The sequence below is a fragment of the Drosophila takahashii genome, chromosome 2L (assembly GCF_030179915.1).
Source record: "Drosophila takahashii strain IR98-3 E-12201 chromosome 2L, DtakHiC1v2, whole genome shotgun sequence".
NCBI lineage: Eukaryota > Metazoa > Arthropoda > Insecta > Diptera > Drosophilidae > Drosophila > Drosophila takahashii.
Window position 1 is genome coordinate 21,968,628 of NC_091678.1, and position 22,297 is coordinate 21,990,924.

The 22,297-nt window shown below is 41.1% G+C and overlaps 2 protein-coding genes across 4 annotated transcripts in view; one reads left to right on the forward strand and one right to left on the reverse strand.

Annotated features, from left to right (window-relative positions):
• LOC138913797 (uncharacterized) lies at window positions 1–6,319 on the forward strand. Its single transcript, XM_070218569.1, has 2 exons — window positions 1–492; window positions 5,245–6,319. The coding sequence occupies exon 2, from the start codon at window positions 5,321–5,323 to the stop codon at window positions 5,993–5,995; it is 675 nt and encodes a 224-aa protein (XP_070074670.1). The 5' UTR covers window positions 1–492; window positions 5,245–5,320; the 3' UTR covers window positions 5,996–6,319.
• Window positions 6,320–11,684: 5,365 nt separating this feature from the next.
• Window positions 11,685–22,297, reverse strand: part of rdo (reduced ocelli) — a 54,027-nt gene continuing 43,414 nt past the window's right edge. For 2 of the 3 annotated variants that reach the window (XM_017156781.3, XM_070216799.1), the window contains 12 exons: window positions 21,739–21,871; window positions 19,809–20,009; window positions 18,294–18,421; window positions 17,483–17,626; window positions 17,307–17,411; window positions 17,114–17,240; window positions 16,811–17,007; window positions 16,244–16,399; window positions 15,057–15,203; window positions 14,754–14,916; window positions 14,329–14,460; window positions 11,685–13,161 (listed from right to left, as the gene is read on the reverse strand). In XM_017156781.3, coding sequence (XP_017012270.2) covers window positions 12,590–13,161; window positions 14,329–14,460; window positions 14,754–14,916; window positions 15,057–15,203; window positions 16,244–16,399; window positions 16,811–17,007; window positions 17,114–17,240; window positions 17,307–17,411; window positions 17,483–17,626; window positions 18,294–18,421; window positions 19,809–20,009; window positions 21,739–21,871 — 2,205 coding nt within the window. In that variant the 3' untranslated portion in view covers window positions 11,685–12,589. Of the gene's footprint in view, window positions 13,162–14,328; window positions 14,461–14,753; window positions 14,917–15,056; window positions 15,204–16,243; window positions 16,400–16,810; window positions 17,008–17,113; window positions 17,241–17,306; window positions 17,412–17,482; window positions 17,627–18,293; window positions 18,422–19,808; window positions 20,010–20,504; window positions 20,751–21,738; window positions 21,872–22,297 lie in introns of those variants that run through there. The other variant, XM_070216803.1, reaches the window with a different exon arrangement.

Consider the following 22,297-nt stretch of genomic DNA (forward strand, 5'->3'; position numbering starts at 1 on the left):
TTGTAATAACGATATCTGGCCACTCTACTCGTGGAAATAAATTGGAAACAACGTGAATTATTGAAAACGCAACGAAAACGAGTTCTATATTGGAAACCTAACTCATCCTTTGGCTACATTGCTGTTAGCAATTCCCTCCAGAGCAAGGTCTGGAAACATTTTGGCGACCGTGACAGGACAGCTCTAAAGGATAAGTCACACGCGCAAGTACGATTGCGGATCTCTCATCGGGTCAATATAGAACTGCAATTCAAGCACACATCGGCCAGGGCTTCGCTGACCAATTCAACGAACGCAAATTGGTCAGAGCCTCACTGGACATCTCGGAAAGTCAACCAGGGCTTCGTTGGAGCAACTCATCATTAGCAGTTGGCCAAAGCCTCGCTGGTGGATTCCACCTCGGTCAACCACAACCTCACTTCTGCGGATCACATTTCGGCAAACATAACCACACTTCGAGACACGCAGCTTTCACACACTTACACATCGCAAGTACACACACATATCTAAGTAACCTGTACCCATATACATGTAGAACATATACAAAATTATAAAGATTGTTGCGCCAAGTAGCTATTTCTATGAAAGGCTGAGATTCTTGCTGTTGCCCATTTTATCTTCAGTTCAGTTGCAGGTGCCTCCGCTAGGGGTCGAACATACGTTTCAATTAAACTAGTCAGTTCTCGATCTTGAGTGTACGCATTGAACAATGGATAAGGCTGAGGCAAGCATTCCCAACGAAGCAGGTCCATCCCAAGTAGAAGTCAATGACGCAAAACTTGTTAAATTACGAGTTCAGCGGACAACGATAGAGCGCAATATCAAGAATCTTAAAGGTCGTGTTCTCACTCTTGGGGCATCCGTTGAACCCACAGTGCTGGAGTGCAATTTGCAAATAGTTGAAAATTACTTTCGTACATTATGTCAGATTCAGTCAAACATCGAGGAAATTTACTGCATCGACACGGGGAGGGCGCAAGTGGAGGAAATCTTCATTGATGCAAAATCAACAATTACACAGCTCATAAATAAGAAGCGTAAAACCAGCCTCGTTGGAGACGATCCAAGTTTTCTGAACTCCACTGGCAACACAACGCACCACAGCCGATTACCTAACATCAAGTTGCCCAGTTTCGATGGGACTTATTCTCAATACAAACGGTTCATCAGCGCGTTCTCCAACCTTGTTGATCAGGATTCAGGCATCGCCACCATTGATAAATTTAACTATCTCCTCAATTGTCTGGCTGGCCCAGCTTTAGAAGTTGTTCAACCTTTTCAAATCACTGAACAAAACTACCCAAAAGCCCTAACCCAGTTGAAGGCACGATATGATAATGATGTATTAATTTTTTTGGACTACATTTCTAGTTTTTTCACTTTATCCACATTAAAGAAACCAGATGCATCACAGCTTCAAAGACTTATACATTCAGCCGCAGCTATAAGAGGTTCTCTACTGTCATTAGGGTCAGCAGAAGATGTGATGAACGCAATTTTTATTCACATTCTACTCTCCAAGGTCGATTCTGATACCAAACTGTATTACGATGAAAAACTGACGTTTGAGGCTTTGCCATCATGGGAAACCTGCTGCAAACTCTTAACTCATAGGTGCCAATTCTTGGAGAGCCGTTCCAAAGGGAAGGAACTAGCAGACTCGCACGAGTCAAATCATAAACAAAGGCCTACTCAAACATCGAAGGCTTACATCACAACCAGTGCAAAATGCGAATATTGCAGGGCATCCGATCACTACATATCGAATTGTCAAACGTTTTCCGTTCTTCTTTTGGACCTGCGAAGAGATTGGGTCAGGAAACGGGGACTTTGTTTAAACTGCTTGCGTCCTAATCACAACAAAAAGCAGTGTCAGTCGAAATCGCGCTGTAAAATTTGTCGCTCCGCTCATCATTCACTTCTTCACAACTTTTCGCCTGGAGTTTCAACACAATCCAGCGATCAGGTCCATCGCACGGGAGAATCGCCTCCGTCAACGGTGCAGCCACACCTTTCATTAGTGGTGCGAGCAGCTAAACTCGGTATACTTCCCACAGCAGTGGTCCAAGTCAAGGACAAACTCGGGGAACTTCATTATATTCGCGCCATGCTTGACTCCTGTTCTGAAGTCAATCTGATCACTGAAGAAACAGCCAAGCTTTTGAATTTGGAAAAATTCAAGGTATCTCAAGAAGTTTGCGGAATTTCAGATACGTGTCAACCCATTAAGTATAACGTTATAGCGACACTAAAATCACGCCTTTCTGAATTTGAATGGACTTCCACGTTTGCGGTAATAAATTCAATATGCACGCACCAACCTAGCAGCACCATTGGAATTCAAGATTGGAAGCTACCAACTAATGTCAATCTAGCCGACCCGCACTTTTTCCAGTCGACCAAGGTGCATATGCTTATCAGTACCGAAGGGTTTTTCGAAGCATTAAAAAATGGAAAGCATTCTCTTGGGTTTGGCAAGCCTAGTTTAATCAATACAGAATTCGGTTGGGTAGTAGGAGGAAATATCACATCAGCTCCAACAGTGTTTAAAGCCTTTCATTGCACACTTCACGAAAATCGCGCTGACACCGACACAATTTTAGATCGTTTTTGGAAAATCGAAGAGTATTGTACCTCTCCTCCTACATTTACGGATGAAGAGCAAGCGTGTGAAGATCATTTCATACAAAACGTATCCATTTTAGTCGACGGACGGATTCAAGTGCGCCTTCCATTCAGCAATTCAAGTGCAGGTTTGGGTAATTCATTCAACATGGCTCAGAATCGTTTCTCAATGCTTGAGCGAAGACTTAACCGCTGTCCCGAATTAAAGGAAGGCTACGTAAACTTTATGAAAGAGTACGAGGCTTTGGGGCACATGTCGCCTCTTCAATCATTCGATTCCAACATGCGACACTTTTTTATTCCGCATCATTGCGTACATAGACCCCAAAGCCTATCGACCAAACTTCGCGTTGTCTTCGACGGATCAGCAAAATCAACCTCGGGCAAATCACTAAACGATCTTTTACTCTGCGGACCGACAATTCAGCAGGATCTCATCACCACAGTTTTAGCTTTTAGACTACACCGGTTCGTTCTCACCGGTGATATCACTAAAATGTATCGCCAATTCATGATCGATCCCCGTGACCGATTATTCCAGCTAATCCTGTGGAGGGAAAACCCAACAGATCCAATGAAAGTATACCAATTAAACACCGTGACATACGGCCTATCATCAGCTCCGTTTTTAGCTATCCGAAGTTTACAATATTTAGCAAGCGAATCAAGGTCAGAATTTCCCGTAGGAGCTTCAGTTTTGTGCAACGATCTTTACGTAGACGACCTCCTGACAGGTGCTGATACGGTAGAAGAATTACTGGAAAAGAAAAGACAGGTCGTACAAATATTGAGGAAGGGAAACATGAGCATGTCGAAGTTCAACAGCAACTCGCACATCATCGGAGGCTTATCAGCAACGGAAGTCGCCATCAAGTTTGAAGAAGAAGAAATCACCAAAGCCCTTGGATTGTCGTGGCAGCCTCAAAAGGACTACTTCGTATACAGATACGACTTATCGTCAGACAACACGTTTACTAAGCGAATTGTTTTGTCTACTATCGCAAGTCTCTTTGACGCACTAGGATTACTCAGTCCCGTAACCATACGATGTAAAATCCTGTTGCAAGACCTGCACATTCTCAAACTTGGATGGGACGAGCCACTCCCGGATACACAAAATGAATTGTGGAGTGATTTAAGAAACGATTTGAAAGATACACCCAAACTGAAATTTCCTCGATACATGCACACGTCTCCGTCAGAGCCGTGCGAAGTTCATGGATTCGCGGACGCATCCGAGCGAGCTTATGGCTGCTGTATATACATTCGAGTAAAATTAGGAAATACAGTTCACACAAATTTACTTATCGGAAAATCCAAAGTAGCTCCTATTACCGTTATATCTCTACCAAAGCTAGAATTATGTGCAGCAGTCCTGCTAAATGCAACGTTTCGAAAATTTCAGAATAAGCTCTCTCCATACGTCAACAAGATTTACTTCTGGACGGACTCAAAGATCGTTCTTCAATGGATGACGATGCATGCTTCAAAACTGAACTGTTTTGTAGCAAACAGAGTTTCAGAGCTGCAGCAGCACAGCGCAGATGTCGAATGGAGACATGTACCGTCAGCACAGAACCCCGCGGACATTGTTTCGAGAGGTTGTCGCACTTCTGACCTGTTAACTAACACTTGGTTAACCGGCCCAGAATTTTTGAAACTGCCATCCGAGGAATGGCCGAGTCTCTGTATTTCCGCACCATCATCTATCGAAGTACGAAAAAGAGCACTAGTCATATGCAACGAACCATCTACCTGCCATGTAGGGACGTCAGTTGGGAGTCAAAAAGTTAACGTTGATGGCTCTAAGGAACAGGTAAATTCAAAATCTGATGTTTTAGATTCGATCATAGACTACGTCATCAACAAGTCCTCATCGTACGTTCGAATACTACGAGTATTGTCATACATTTATAGAACATTTAACAGAGTCGTACCAGATCGTAAACTCAAGGTAAAGGAAATTTTGCATATATCTGCATCTGAGCTAAACGTTACGTTCTGGCGTATTATAGGGCACATACAGCAGTCAGCCTTTCATGAGGAATTGAAGTTACTAGCAAAAAATAAATCTCTAAAGCCACACTTACAGGGTCTCGCTCCATTTATTCATATGATGGAATTAGATAGTGTCAGTGTCAATGTGGTAAGGGTAGGCGGGCGATTAGCAAGATCAGCGTTGTCATTTGAAGCAAAATTTCCAGCAATCGTTCCACGAAACCATCGTTTCATTCAGCTGTTTATAGAATTCCTTCATAGGAAAAATCTACATGCAAATTCAAAAATACTCATTTCTCTTTCTCGAGAAAAGTTATGGATTGTCAACGCCAGAGTTCTAACTCGTCAGGTCGTCCGGAACTGCACGCATTGTTTTCATTACAAGCCAAGACTTACACAACAAATTATGGGGAATCTGCCTCCTGACCGACTTCACGCGGAACGCCCTTTTTCAATTGCAGGGGTGGATTTCTGTGGCCCATTTCAAACGTGTTATAAAATACGTGGCAAGCGACCATATAAAACATATGCGTCGATATTCATTTGCTTTGCTACGAAAGCTGTACACATTGAGGTGGTGTCTGAGTTATCAACTAATGCATTTTTATTATGTCTTCGAAGATTCATCGGACGTCGGGGCCTGCCTTCGAAACTGTACTGCGATAATGCTACCAATTTCTGTGGTGCAGCAAGGAAAATGGACGAATTCAAGCAACAGTTTTTCAGTACAGAGGTCATCGACGATCTTCACTCCTTCAGTGCGGTTAAAGGATTTGACTTTAACTTCATTCCGCCTCGAGCCCCACATTTCGGGGGGCTCTGGGAAGCCGCTGTGAAGTCAGCCAAAACCCTTTTACTGAAGAACATATCGGAGGCCAATCTCACATACGAAGAGCTGGAGACAACGTTTGCTGAAATAGAGGCAATTCTCAATTCCAGGCCAATTGCCCCTCAATCAGATGATCCTAACGACGGAATCGCTCTAACGCCAGCTCATTTTCTGGTTGGTTCATCACTGTTGGCTGCTCCAGACGAGCGCATCTTCAAACCACAGTCCACCACCCAGCTAAGTTATCTGGATCGATGGCAAAGGGTAACGTTTCTCAAGCAGCAGTTCTGGAGTATGTGGCAGCGGGATTACATACACACCCTACAGCGTCGAGGAAAATGGAATACTCAACAAGCAAACATCAAACCGGGCCAACTTGTCATCATACATGAGGATAACACACCACCACAACATTGGATTCTCGCTCGCGTCGTTTCCGCAATCCCAGGAAAGGACGGGAAGGTTCGAGTTGTGGATCTACAAACTTCAAAGAACGTGCTGCGACGCCCAATTCATAAAATTGCTCCTCTTCCAATGGAATAGTTGAAAGATCATAGATCCTGCAACGGGGGGAGTATGTTTGGGGAACACCCTGTTCTTTTGGTTTGTGAATAGACTAAGGTTGAAATCTGAAGTTAACGTCATTTTAAGTAAAAATGTTAGTATTTAATATGAACGCCGCGGTCCAGAGAAAGCTTACTAAGCGATCTCTTTTTTGTAATAACGATATCTGGCCACTCTACTCGTGGAAATAAATTGGAAACAACGTGAATTATTGAAAACGCAACGAAAACGAGTTCTATATTGGAAACCTAACTCATCCTTTGGCTACATTGCTGTTAGCAATTCCCTCCAGAGCAAGGTCTGGAAACAATACTCTTTTCTTTAACTTATGACTGGTAATTTCTTTGAAATCAATACTGAATAATAAGAAAATTTTATAACAATGTTTTCCATTAAATAATAACAAAATGCGTTGCCAAAAAATAATAAATGGCTATGTAAAAATTATTAATACAAACATTTTTGACTTTTCGTATATATGAATACCCGACAACACTGTTTTAACTCCTCCGTTCGCAGAGCTCAACTTCATTTATCACATACGACATAAAAATAAAGAAAAAATACACAGCGGAAAAGCATGTATTTTCGGTCCAGGCCTCTCGCTTTAAAGTACCCTGGCCGGTTTAAATTTGCATTTCAGTCTGTCAGCGGGTGTCAAATAAATTTGACAATATCTACTTTTTTACTTCGCCTATTTCCGTAAGCCACATTATCCTATTAAGGGATTTAATGGAGTCACACACGCGCGCAACTTTGTCTCATCATAAATCTGAGAAGCTGGCACAGCGGGTAATTCTCTCTGGAGCGTAAAAAATGGAAGAGGACGGAAAGGCAGAAGGGCATGGCATTGCTTGATATATTTACCTCATATCGGATATTTATGCCTTTCACTTACCAGTTGCCGTATGGATTTATGCCGCAACGATTATGGCCAATGACCAAAGTTGCCACAAGCAGAAAACTTTACCAAAATCCCTCAAATTAGCCAAAAGCTTAAGGAGTGGCCGTGCAAATGCGTGCGGCATTTAAATTATTTTATCTGCACCGCAAAAATTTATGAATTTCAAAAAGTTTGTAATAACACCCAAGGGACCGCTTTTGGCCGCTCTGCCAGAGAGAATATATCGTCGACCATTTGGCAAACAAACTGTGAGGTGGTTGCCTCGCCGAGATATCCAGCAGTTGACGTCCCGCTCCTTCAACGTTTTCGGTTCTTCCCGAAATTATATTCGCCTAACTTGGTTTTGGGGAAATGTGCTATTTCTCTGGTTGATAAAGTTTTGCCTCAACATTGATGGAAATCGAGCGGCAATCAATCTTGGAATAACTCTCATTCAAGTCGGCTTAAACTTTTCCCACTTGAGACGCTTTAATTGGTAGTGCTATAGATGCAGGTTCTTTCGTCCGTTAACCCTCAATGCCTTAACCCCCGAATACATCCAGAGGCTTTTACAATCTATCCGGCAATTCCTTTTCCGTTCGTTTTGGTGCGCATAGTTTTGCAACTGGGACATACCACAAAAAAATCTTTTCGATTTTGATTTTAGTTTTTCTATATCCTGAAGTACTAATGCACAGGGAGAAACAACTTTAATTCTAGTCAAAAAATATATACCTAAGATCTTACAGCTTAGTTTTATTACCAACACATACGACTTAGATGTAGAAAATGATTCGGTGATTTTTCACCTAGAAGAGATATACTTTTATTATCAATTTTTCTACATACACCCATTTATTTTCGGTGCATCACAGCAACAGTTCTGCCATAATAAAATTCGTGTCCTGACATTTCTCAGCAGGCTTGTCACACGTGTCGAAGCGTTGCTGAAATCACGATGCCCCGCAGCTCCTTTTCCCCTTTTTTATGCTGAGCCCCCGTGGACAATTCAAATTGTTCATTTGCACTCTCTGTATGGAACGTATTCAGATGGCCAGCTTTTTCTTTTCCGCTGTCAGAGGTTGAAGCCTAATGGTTTTTGCTTTGCAACTTTGGCAAATGCTTTGAAAAGCAATTAGTACTGACAAATGCGTGCCTTGACATTGCTCGAACTGAAGACATTGCCTGTCATTGCGTTTAAACGATTTGTCATGACAGAAAGACGAAGCGTTTAATAGTTGGACAAAATAATGATTGATGGGCTTGAGAAGGGGGGACCTTTCAATAGATTACTTACTGAGATTCAATTAAAGTGAGAACCATTATTTACATATTGGAATTTCGTAATCTAAGCCGTAGAACTGAGTAATCATTGACCGTAAAGACGAAAAAATTTTTTATTAGTATTTTTTCATGTGTTTACTATCAATTGACAAGTTTTACAAATATGTTTAAAATTAAATTAAAATGGCAAACCTTTCCTGATCATCAGATCAGCTACATAAAAGCCACGCTTCCAATGAGCTACTTAACCTGGCTGAAATTTAATTTAATTTCGACATTTTTCCGCACTCAACCTAAGTAAACCAATAAAGGGCAGACGATGTCGAAGGAGCTGCCTGAGACAGAGGCCCAGAAAGGATCCGAGGGTCCTGCCGCTGCCGCTGCACTGCAGCAAAGTTGAGTAAGCTGACTGATTAAATTTACACATCGAACCGCAACTGTTGCACACTGGCATACGAAAAAGTAATAAAAAGCAAGGAGTTGGAGCCAATTTTATATCCCCGACAGCAGCGGAGGAACAAAGCTGAGGAAGTGGAAGTCGAAGCTTCTGTGCATTAAAGTAGGAAATCAATTGATGGTTGCCGAGCAGATGGGAGCCGTTCTCCATCGCCAATTGCTTGTAAGTGGGTGGTTGTAAAAGTTTTTATAACCGGACTGAGTGCACGCTGCGTATGAGCAATGCCAGCTGCTCGACTTCAAGGGCCCTGGTTGCAGCAAATTAAGCAAAAGATTGGAAAAAATAGTCAAATTTCATATCGACTGCTTCCGATCGAATATCTCCAGTGGCAATTTAGGATTTTTTATATGGCCCATCTGGAGGAGGGATCGCTCTCTTCAAATGTTAATCAGAACCGGACAGGCCCCCCTCCTTATCTCCCCTTCCGCATGTGTCAAGAGTAGCAATATTGATGTGCAATCTGGAGAGCTCCAACCGCACTGCTCAATTTGCATGCGCCTGGGCACTCGACTGCTGTGCACTTTGAAATGCATTTTCAATGCTCCAGCCGCACTTTCCACTCGGGGCGCCAGTGGCATGGAGAGCCCTTACAAGCTCCATGCATAAATTCAAATGTTTTCCCGGCCAATAAATGGCAACCGGACCCGGCCTGGACATTGTCTCTAAGATATATGAATCGGCAAACAAATGGTTAGTCATTTTTCACAGCGCCGCATTATGCATCGACTGGGTTGCGATCAATAAGCTCGGCTAGCATGATGGCGTGTCGTCCATGTATACACCACACGATATGGAGTCAGTAATTTAAATTAGTCTGAAATGTAATAACTATGATTGGCAAATTAAGCTTATTTTTCTTAATTCTAATAGCAAACATATATTTTGTTCTTCCAAATCAAAATAAAATAAATTAAAAAATAAAATTATACATCGACTGGGTTGCGATCAATGATGGTGCATCGCCCAAGGATACACGCCGTGATATGGAGTCCGTCATTTTAATAAGTCTGAAATTTAATAACTATGACGGCCGAGTGAAGCTTATTATCCTCAATCCTAATAGCTTGAAAACATATATTTTGTTGTCCTATTAGAAGTATGGTCTTCCAAATAAAAATGGAGTCAGTTTTTTTCTTCCAATTCAAAATCAAATAAAAAAAAAACTTATGCATCGACTGGGTTGGGATCAATAAGCTCGGCTAGCATGACGGTGCATCGCCCAAGGAGATACGACATGATATGAAGTCCGTCATTTTAATTAGTCTGAAATTGAATAACTATGACAGGTGAGGGAAGCTTATTATCCTTAATTCTAATAGCTTGAAAACATATATTTTTTTGTCTTTTTATAATTAAATAGGTATTATTTATGCTTTTCCAAATAAAAATGGAATCAGTCATTTTAATTAGTCTGAAATTTAATAACCATGACGGGCGAGTGAAATTGAGAGTTAATCATGATGCCCTCATTACTATTCGTGTGTTTTTAAAGAATTCTCATTATTATTATAACACTGTATTTACCTCTGTGAGTGCCATAAAATCGTTTTCTCTTTGACTTCCAAATTTGAATTGTGTTCGCCGAAAAAATTCCCCGACGCAAAAAAGACCTCAAAGGCTAATTCATTTTTTTTTTAGGTATGCAGTCAAAACATTTTAAAAGTGTAACCCTTTATCTTTTAAACCCCATACTCGAAATAATTTTAAGATTTTTTTAACGAAATTATAACCGAAAAAAGGAAAATCCGTATTTTTAAGCTTTGAACGCTTTAAAAAATTAAGTTTAATTTAATTAATCAAATTAATAAAAAAGTCATATTTTGAACGCCAATTAGTTTTACAGCTCTGTCAATATTTGTAGTGCTGATTTAATTATACCCGTTACTCGTAGAGTAAAAGGGTATATTGTATTCGTGCAAAAGTATGTAAAAGGGAGAAAGAAGCGTTTCCGACCCTATAAAGTGTATATATTCTTGATCAGGGTCACTAGCCGAGTCGATATAGCCATGTCCGTCTGTCCGTCTGTCCGTCCGTCCGTCTGTCCGTCTGTCCGTCCGTATGAACGCTGAGATCTCGGAAACTACAAAAGCTAGAAGGTTGAGATTTTCCACACATATTCTTGGGCTTCCTACGCAGCGCAAGTTTATTTCAGCCGAGCACCACGCCCCCTCTAACGCCCACAATCGCCCACTAAGAATTTTAAAATGTTTGGCGCCCACACCTTTAAAGATTTCCGCGAAGTATAAATGCAATTTTGTTGTGTATACTTATACCTATCGGAATGTAGAAGACATTTTTCATATCGGACCATTCAATAAAAAGTTATACGCAATCAAAATAATTGTATATGTCCATCTCCCTCACACTACCTTTAGGCGAGTGACGGGTATTAGATAGTCGGGCCAACAACCCGACTATAGCGTTCTATTGTTTTTTATGATACTTGTATCAAAGTTTGTCCCATGTTACAAATCCTTTTGCACACCCTGTGCAGTATATTTGTTAAGCCAAAGAGCGAAGTAAATTAATCGACATAACTGTCACTCCAATTACTTTTAAAAGGTTCGACTGCCCCAGTATCCTCTCTTCAACCAACTTCGGTTAGCTAAATCGTGGCGAACTGATGCAGCGGCAGCTTGTTCACAATGCAATCAGCAACAATAGCAATCCGAGTGCCGTATTCTTGCCACCGCGGAAGCGGAAGCAATTTTCATTTGCGTTGAGTTTGGTTTTAGCCTGGTGTCGTCCTTGCGGTCGCTTAGGAAGCGCTCCTCGGTCTCGGCGGAAAATGGAGAAGAGGAAGGCGAAGGGTCGTTGGGTCGTCGGAAAAGCCAGCACATGCTCGGCGACATGTTACCAACATAATTTCAGATGCCACACAATGGGATAAGATAGATGGGGTGGCGCCGGGCCAAGAACGGAAAACCGCAAATGATGCAAGTGTGCAGTGCAGTAAATGTGAATTTTTATTAAATAAATTGCTGGCGGGAAGACCTTACCATTTCTGCGGGTTTCGTTTCGGTTTCAGGAATAACACGTATCTCTTTTGGTTTCATAAACAGTCACACTTTATTATGGATTACGGTTATTGCTGTGTAAAATAAATACAATCCTCCGACTTAAGAATACGTGAAAATGCCAAGTTCTGTTATTGATTCGAGGGGAGAACCGAAAATCGTTTGGGCTTCTGGTTGGGTTTCATTTGCAATCTGACTTCTGCTTATCCGAATTTAGGGTCCGAACGATATAATATCATTGACATGCCTTACTCGCTAGGTCCATATAGTTGTATGTGTCTGGGAAATCTATGCCGCTAACTACGTGCTATATTAATGTTTACGTTTAAATTCTCAAACAGCGGCTGCTCAATTTTGAATCGCATTGGCCAAATATACAAGTTTTTCTCCTTTATTTGCTTACATATTATACACTCAGTTTTTTTATGGTTCGCTTGCCTTAATATTTATGTACAGAATACGCTCGGTTTTATCACATTTGAAATGTGTCGAAATGAATCGTGGTTAATGCTCTATGCTCTGCCTAAATGTAGACCAGTTTTATATGTATATACAGATGCGCATATAAAAAACATTAAAATTAAGTTACAAGTATCTTAGTGAAACACGGTTCGTAAAGTTCGTTAATTGTGAAAATGGCAGTATGGAATAATTTGTGCCACAACCCCGCCGGGAAATGGCCAGGCCAAATTTGATGATGATCGTCGTCTGGAGTGATTAATGAACTTAATTGCGAACTCAAATCCTAATTACTGCACTTCAATGTGACCCCGCATGGCCATTAATTATACGCCCCGTCGTCCGGTAACAACGGCAGTGCAAAACTGCAAATCCAACTCTCCTGCGGCTTACGTCGGTGTCGTGCCAACTGTTTGCTGGGCAAACTTGGCAGCCGATGAGGACGCGGTGGCTCCTGGGTTCGGGCCCCTGGGTCAGTTAACGCTGACCAGCGGCTCCAGCGTGCTGCTCAGATGCACCAGCTGCTGCTGCACCTCCCGCAGGCTGGCCAAACTGCCGTCCATCTGGTGGTGGTTGTAATGGTGCGGTGGCGGCGGCGGTGGTGGCAGCACCACAACCACAGCCTCGGCGGGAGTGGGCATGGGTGAAGGGGCTCCTGGCGGGATGACAGTCGCCGCCGCTGCCACGGCTGCCAGGGTTGTAGCCGAGCCCGGCGAATGCGACACACTGTACATCAGGCTGCCCATATTGGGGTGTGGATGTTGAGTCGGGGGAGGCGGCGGCATTAGCTCATCAATCGTACAAACGCGATCGTCGACTGGGAAGGTAAAGTTGATTTCCTTGCCCTTGTCCTCGGAGACTCCGTGAACGGGCGTGCTGCCGTTGGCAGGACTCAGGCTCAGGCCCTGTCCGTTGGTCTTCGACCCGTTTCCTGCCGCCGGGGAGGTGGCCAGAGTCAGCGTGGTCGTCGTGGTGGGCGAACTGCCATTGCCCAGCGTTGTAATCGTGGTCGCCTCCAGATTCTTTTCCAGGCACTTGCTCTCGCCTGGGGGAGACAGCAAAAAAAGGGGAGAAGCAGATGAGAACCAGCTATACAATTCGTGTCGGCTCCGATCTGGATGCACTCTCAAAATAATTTACATAAACAACATTTTGAAAATATATTTCTAAGGATTTTAACGGGTAACGTTTCAATAACTTCAAATACAATTATAAATAATTAACAAGGTATTTGAATTGTTTCTAAAATATTTAGAAGACAATTTTATTAGCTCAAGTAAATAATTTATTTATGTTAGAATACTTTAACTGATATAGTAAATATTTCTTTTTAGTACTTTTATTTTTAAGTCTCTATTCCTTAAAAAAAAATAATATCACAGACTTTAAGAAAAATATCTGATATCTTAAAAAAATATTTAGAATTTCATTATTTAAAAAATTTAGGAATTTAATTTAATTTCATTGCAATTTTTCAAAGTGTCTAGCTGCAAACTAGGGCACCGAAAGGCTTCGGCGGCGTCATAGTTTTGCACATTTTTCTCAATTCTAAGAACTCCTTTCCGGAGTGTGGGAAGTGGTAGCAGTTTTTGCCTGCTGTCAGCTGAAAAATTTCTGTTTTTTTTTTTGCCCAGCTTTCTCTGCCCCGTTTATCGGGGGAATCGAATTTTTGTGTGCGGCAAAAAGTTTTCGTTGTGGCCGGGCGACAGCCTCTAAGGCCATTTTATTGTTTGTGCAGAAATGCTACAATTGCGTAAATTCAGAAGTTTGCTTTTGTTTTCCTTTAGCTAGCCCTCTGGCCTTTTTGCTCCCTTTTTTTTGTGAGGTTTCCCTCGAGTGCGTTCTGCTGAATGGCGGATGCCCCAGGGCCAATTTCAGGTGAGCACAAACATTAACGCCGGCCAACAGCAACGGAACTTGGTCAGTGTGAAATTTATTTATTCCCCAATTAAGTGGGGAGCGGGACAACTGAGGGCCCGGCATAATGAAGCACGTTCTTGTAATTAATTAAGTGCGGCGACTTTTTCCTTTTTTAATTTGGTGAATCATGCGCGTGCCCGGTATCCGGCACATAAATTTCCGGACGTCTTTCGGTCCACCTTTCTTACTTCATCGCCTGCACTTGGCAAATTGCCCGGAGTTTGGGGCTTAAGACGCCCCACCTCTCGCGAACTGCAATTAAATTTAAATTCAGGTACTAATCTGTACTTACTGCCATTCAGATGGTCCTCCCGCGTGTAGTAACGAGCCCGATTTTTCGAGAAGCAGGCCACCAAGGACAGAATAATGACGGCGATTAGCACAAAGATGATGCCACCCAGAATGGCCAGAGTATTGAGACCGCCTGTGGGTAAATTGAAGGGGATTAAAATGTTACGGTAATTGTATCGCACTTTTAGTTCATCATGAAAAAGAAAAACAAACTCATAGCCGAATATATATATTCCAAGTGAATTATTTGTCAATTTTAACATTTCAAGCATATCGAATTGATACCAATTACATCAAATCGATCTTAATTCATTTCAAGCTTTTTTGGGAGTACTCTAAAATAATGTTTTAATTCAACATCAATTAAGTGTAATACCGTGTAACCAATGTATACGGCATCACCATTTTTTCGCAGTGATCACTTACCGTGCTCAAGAAAGTTATATGAAGTGCTGGCGGCATTCTGCTCCTCGTCGGTGATGAAAGTCAGGCACGTGTGCAGCCCGTTGATGTCCAAATTGTTTATTTCTGCACCTCGCAGGCTCTTGGGCAAAAAGCAAATGGGATACGTATCCCATTTCCACTGCAGCTGCTCGGAGGAAAACAGAGAAAAGGGGAGAAACGAAGGTGAATGTGCATCATCAATCAGCGACGGCTTTGAAAACTAATTGAAATTGAATTTTCACCGCCGATGGCGTTTATTTTGTTTGCAACTGCAATTCGACTTACTTGGCGCACGACATTTATTAATTTCCCCATGTGACACTCGTCGCATATCAAAGGATTGTTGTCGAGTCGCACGTTGCGTATGCCTTGAATCCTGAGGGCCGTGTCCTCGCTGATGCCGTGTAATTGATTCCGAGATAAATCCAAAAACTGTTGCAAACCGAAACGGGGCCAGCAAAATGGCCAGAAAAGTTCAATTAAAAGTGCATTACAAGTGGATGGACGGATGCAGGAAGGGAGGCGGATGGTTGGTAAACAAAAGTTTAATTTTTATTGGAAAACTCTGCTGGTTAAATGACAATTAGCTTAGGAATACGTATGGCAGCACTTAGAAAAAAAATGTTATAAAGTATAAATATTTTATTTCTAGAAATATATATTATGTGTTTAAGAATTTGTTACAATAGTTAATTCGTTTTTTATAACAAAATCCTAAATAAATTTAAGATAACTTTTTTTAAATTAACCCATACTTTTTGATTGTGTAGAAAATTCGGAGAATCAAGCAAAACAATTTGGTAATTTTTGGGCCAGCCACAATAACAGCACCCAAATGGCTTGAGTGAAGTGTATACACTATTAAATTCAATTAAAATGGAAGGCTTAATGGCTATAAAATGATTGTTGTTACTGTTCTGTTTGATGCTGTTTGTTGTTGCCCAATAAATTTGCCACAGTCAACGGCAACAATAACAGCAAATTCGATGGCAGGACTGTGGCAACAAAGGATCTCCAGCACGGCACCGAAAACAATCCGCAAGAAGAGTGCAAGGACACCAGTTTGGGGGATATTCATACATATAAATGGGGATATAGAAGGGCACGTACAAAAACCGGGGTGACACACAGACTGACGGAGAAACATGAATCCCTCTCGCTGGGAAAGGGAATAAAGCCACGGCTTTGGTCTGTTGTCAGAAATGTATAAACAGAAACGGCAAACGCTAACGAAAACTGCAAATATCTTTTCCGCCACCCTCAATTCCAGTAATGGTACCTGGGTGCCGGTGCCCAAGCCTGAGTTCCCCCAGCCTGTTGTCGCAATGTTTTACAGTGAAATATTCTACAAATTGGCTAGCAAGAAACAGCCAGCAGTCCAGGATGCAGGACAATAGATCTCGGGGACAAATGTATGTGGCATTCCGGGCTGAATTATTGCCTAGCTCCCGTAACTTCTGTGAGTGACTTACCTCCAGTTCTCGACACGGATCGATGACCTCCAGTGCCGTGTTGTTCAAGGAATTGCCGGAGATATTGAGATATCTCAGCTGCTTGAAGGGATGCAGCAGGCCAACGGGCATTGTGCCCATGTCCGCAATGGCCAGGTGGGTCAGCTGGGGAATGAGCTGAAAAAATAGTTTGCAAATTGTATACAAATATTTTATCGATTGGGTATTTATCTATTTTGAAGAAACATTTTTAACAAACAGCTGTTTTGCATTCCTAGGCTAGCTTGAAAGGTTTTAGTCCGGAATGTTGTTTGACTTTTATAAACAAGTCCGAAATAATTGTTGTGACTTTAACTTTATCCTTAAAAAATCTGCTATCTGTTAATCTGTTATGAAATTACTTTTATATTACACAGAAAATAAATGTTATCAAATGAAATAAAAATAAAAATTTTAAACAAACTTTTACTTCATTGTAGGAATTTTGAAATAAGTGATTTTTTTTTGACATTAAGAAATTTTGTATAATAGTAATTTAATTCATTTATTTTTTAATATTTCTATTTTTGAGAATAACTGAAATCCCACCTCGAAGGTTTCTCTCATTTCCCTGAGATCCATCTGCACATTTCCGCTAATGTTGAGGGTCAGCAGGTTGCTCAAACTTCTGATGGACTGCGGCTCCAGACGCACCAATTTGTTGTAGGACAAGTCGAGGAAGGTCAAGTTGGTCAGCTGCAGAAACGAGTCATTGGGCACTTTGGCCAACCGATTGTACGATAAATCTAAAGTGTTTCAAAAGAAAAACCCAAAGGAAAAAGAAGGCAAATGGAAAGCAATTCAGAGTTGTTAAAAGACCGGGGCGGAGTGAGTATAATTTCTATGGCGCACCCAAATGATTAAGACTCTTCTGCATGCGAAAGAGTTGGTCCACCACCACGGACAATTGATTGCCGTCCAGCAGAACTTTGGTTAGTCGCTTCACATCGCGGAACTCATCCTTGTCGAGGAACTTGAACTGCGTGAAGGGAAAAAATAATTGGAAAAACTCTTCGGAGGACGGAAAAATGTGGCGGAGTCAAACCTCGTTGCGTCCCAAATCCAATTCGCTTAAGAGGGGCAATAAATTGTACATCTGCGGATTGATTTTTTTCAGCTGACAATTGCGGCACTTGAGCACTTTGAGTTCCTGCGACAAAACAAATTATACAGTTTGCCTGTCATAACAAAGCAATTGTAGGTATATAGTAGACAACTCACCGGCACATCGCGGAACACATCCGGCTGTAAATCCTGGAGCGGATTTCCGCTCAGGTCCAGATACTTGAGTCTGCTCAGCATGAAGAAGTTGCGCTGCACGAGCTCCACAATCGAGTTGTCGGCCAAATTAAGACGTCGCAGATCCTTTTGGGGCAGAGAAGCAATTTACAAATTTTATTACGGCACGCACTGAATTAATAATGTTTTATGATCAGGCACTACAGCTACGGCTAATAATTCATAAATCAGGCAAATATTGCAGGGGCCCGGAAACTGCCAAAAAAGTTGCAAACGCTGCACTGGCTTTTCCGGGGGCGGGGTGGAAAGGCGGAAAAGTGGGAGGCAAAGAGGAAGTCACCAGAGCGCAGTGCGCAGTGGAAAACAAAATCGAAAGCACATTGAAGACAACGAAACTAACTTCTGTGCACTTGCACTTCCGCCAGTTGCCGGGAAAGTAGGAAAGTGGACCAGGAGAACTTAAATTCAAGCACGTAGAACTTTTCCTTTTTCGCCCAGAAAAGTAGGATACAAATTTGCAGCGGCAACAAGGCTATTAAAAATGCCACACAATTTATTACAAGCCAGCGAAATGTAGTCGTGCAAAAATTGCAATCATCTTTGGAATTAACTTTATTGCGGCTTAATAACAAGGACTCCTGTATGCCGTAAAAACATATATTTTGTTGGGTATTTCTGAAAAATTAAGTTGAGCAACTCTATCAATTGCAAAATGAGATTTTATTCAAAACACACCACGAAACTGACTGATTCGGACAATGGGATATCGGTTAAAAGTTCCTTATGTACTCACCGTCAAATGGCGAAAAGTTGAACTGGCCATGCGTAAAATTTTATTTTTCGATAAATCCAATTCCAGGAGATTATCCTGTCCTCGAAAGTTGTTCTCCGTTATGTTGGTTATATTGTTTTTGGACAGATCTGCAACAGAAATGGTAGGCAATGCGGGTTTTATTCACTTTTCTTTGTTGTTAATGCCAGTTCGTCAATATGAATGCTGATATGATATGAATAATGTGTAAAGCTGTGATTGCATAATAAATATACCTACAGTATTGCACAAATATTGCACTGCGCTGAGTGGTATTAAAGACTTTAAAACCGCTTACTTCTCCGCTTCGACTCAGCTTTAACAAACCCGAGCACATTACACATACGCCCCATTGTCTGGCGAAAAACGAGGAGCAACCACGCCCCCCTAAACATTCAGCAAAATTAATTTAAATAGAAATAGCAAAAGGAAGAGGAAGGCAAAGGAAATAGCAAATGTTCCGCGATGCTCTTTGCTGGCAGCCTGGAAAAAAAGCTCAACTGCAGCGTAACTCTGTTTTTGTAGCATGTGTAACTCCTGACAAGCGAATGAAACACCAATGGTTGTGGGGCAGATCCGAAAAAATAAGACTCGAGCATGTAAATAATTGGAGGGCAGTACCAGGGCTGTAAACCGCCAGCAGGGGGCGAAACGGCGCACATAAAGCACAAATAAACAAGTTTAAAGCCCCAACGATATCCGGGCATTGCTTTCGTTGGCTTTACACTTGCTTTCTGCCGCCGCCAGTCCAATCTGATTTTATTTTTCGGGCGCTTTTCGCTGTTTGGCGCATCAATTTAAATTTTATTGACAAGACAACAAACGTTTGATTGGGCGAATGCGAAGTATTAATGCTCTTTTATATACCGTTTTCAAAAACCGTCCCAAACTGATGTGGAAATAAATTCTTTTTTCATTTGTTTAGGGATTACTTATAAAACATTTAGGGTTTTATGGTAACTTATTTACTTAAAATTTTTTTTGTGTTTTTTGCTCTGTTTTTGTAGTACATTGAATTTTTTTTTATATGTTATAAAAATTATTAGATCAATAAATAAAGCTGCCAATTAAATCATATCTCAAAAAAAATTAAAAATCTACAATATGATTTAAAATTAAATTGTGAATAACATAAAAATTTAAAATTTTAATTTAACTAAAAATAAACTGCATACAAAACTGAAGAGACCCCGCTTAAAATTCAGAAACCTGCGTTATCCTGTGCTGTCCTTTCTCGGCTTTCCAATGAGCATACCATTTAACATTTTGCGACGCGTCCGCTGCTTTATTTGCGTTTCGCATTTTACGAGGCTGCAGGACAACCGCATCGCATCACCCGCGCCTTTTTCTTCCGATTGTTCCCGTATTATTTGCATATCAGCGAGTTGGATTTTAAGAGCGCGCAGATGCTTAAATTGAAATCGCTGCCCTTTCGGATTTATGTCTATTAGGGTGAATTTAAGAGCTTCCGCACTCGTAAAGGCATTGATTACTCACCTAATATCCGCAGATACTTGAGGCCCCAAAACGACTCGGCTCCGATGGCCGGTAGATTGGAGTCCGTAATGTGCAGGATCTCCAGCTTCATGAACTGTCTCAAAGCAGGACCGATTGTAATGGAATTCCGCGGGCCCCTGATGATAATAACCTTAACATCGATGTCCAACTCATTGGGCGACAGCAGCGAGTTCAGGCCTCCTGAAATTTAACAATAAAAACCACAATAGTTAAAAATAGTGCAGGTCGAGTGGCCATGTCAAGGATACTTGAACTTATTTTATTCTGCCCACGGCTGTGCTGCAAACTCTGCAGTGAGAAAAATTTCGTTGTACATTTTATAAATATGTAAGTATATAAGTAAATTTTTATATAATATACTACATTTTTCTTCCCTTTTTGGTATTCCCCTTCCTATTAACAATGATAATTTCCATAATTACTATCATATAATAGTTCAATAAATGTAAGATAATTTTCTCCATGTACTAGTCCGCCAAACAGATCATTAATTGCAGGACAAGCTGGGTCCACCTTCTCTTTTTACTTTTACATTTTTGTATGCTAACAATGTCGGGCATTGGCGTGGCATCTATTTAGAATTTGCCGAGTAACTGCGAGTACAACCAACTAAACGGATCCCAGTCACCATTAACATCGCATTTGTATGCAGCACAATTTTTACTCTTCGCTCACTTCCATTGTGTTTCGTTGGGGCTTCGGATCTGGGCTTTATGCATTTTGCATTTTCCATGGCTGTGCTCTATGGGCATGTGAATGTCTAAGGGGCGAAGTTGCATTATAATGCCCTCATTGTATTCGACGGGGTTGGGTTGTTGTTGCAGCGGTTTCATGTTGGCTGAGCACGCTGCGGGAATTTTCATAAAAATGCTGAGCATTAACACTGATTGTAACATATTTTAACGCGCGCACCCAGTTTTATTTTGTTGCTCTCATTCTGCTTTTATTTTTCGACATTTTTTTGGCGAGGTCGCTGTTGGCATAAAAGATAAGGGTTGCTCATTAGCTTAGCTGCAGGAATTCTAACAAATTGCAGCTTAGAGAAAATTAGTTGAATTTATTACCGACGGTTTTGTAACAGAAAAATTAAAGGACCTGTATACAAAATACACTTAAACGATCTGGCATTCTTAGTTTCCAGTGATTTACTTTGCTCGATGCTTTTTCTTAAGAAAATATCTTATTTTTATTTTGATTCTATCTATCAATTTTCAATAACTTCTATTCAAAACTTTAAGTCTTAACCCTTAAGTCCTTTTCGTATTTTTGCTTTGCCCCTTTCACTTGTTAGTTTAAAGTCTGCAATATATCAAGCATTTTTTATTCACTTTATTTAAACACGATTAAATTGGAATCTCGTATCTTAAATCCCATTTCCAGTTCCAATTCTAAGCCATTGCAATTATTAAAAGCCCAACAGTTTTTGAAATGAAATTAAAACGAAAGAAGCATCACATTCAAAGCAATTCGAGGACTTACTATATGTGAGTGCTGGCCAAACAAGCGTTAAATTGGAATTATAGATTTTTTGGGGGCGAAAGGACGGTGAGCAGATGAACTAGGAGGGGTAAATCGAAGAAAAAATTCCCCAGCCACAGCGACGACGGCAAATGACAGTTGAACAAATTGAAATTGTCAGACATTTAAGGGAAATAAATGGCGAGCTTTAAAAGTAATGTCCGGGGGAATCCCCCACATCCGGGAATGGCGTGTGAGCAGGGAATTTACGCCAATCGAGGCATCGCATCACCGTTGGATGTGTAATTATGATAGTATCCAGTGGAGGCCACCTTATCGGGACTCAAGACAACCCCCATTCTTTTGCATAATTTCCTTGCATTTACTGGGTTTTTCCCGCTCCTCCCACACCCGTATCGGTTCCGCATTTTGCATTTATTGCGCTACTTACCTTTTGTGCAGATGGCCTGATAACGATCCAAGTCGTCCATGCTGCATTGGCATTCAATGGGGCATTTCCTCCTCGTGTTGCTGAACATCGCCGGCATTATGCACAGGCTTAATAGGAGCCACTTGAACAGCATCTGTCAAGGACGAGCCGCAGTTTGAAAAGAAAGAAGAGTAAAAGGTACAAAAGTTAGTTCAGTTTCTCAGGCAGTGGCTAGAGAATGCAATTAGTCGTGACTTTTTCTTGAGGCTCGTTCTGCCATGAATACATTTTAATGTATGCCAAAAGCTAAACTAATAAGGATTAAATGAAAACTAAACAAAATAGTAATACTAAATTAAAATATATTATGTTATTTATAATTAATTTTTTTATAGTATTATCAGGGGTGTCACAGAAATCTCTTCCAACCGAAGACGGTTGGATTGTGCATTGATGCACGTAAGAACTTTAACGGATTTCGGTTGGAAATAATTTCTGTGACACCTCCGTATATATTTATGTGAAAATGTTTTTAAGTTTTAGATTAATAAAACCTCAAAAATTATTACAAGATTTATAT

Coding starts and splice junctions, on each gene's coding strand:
- LOC138913797 (XM_070218569.1), top strand. CDS start 5,321: ATGGACGAATTCAAGCAACAGTTTTTCAGTACAGAGGTCATCGACGAT.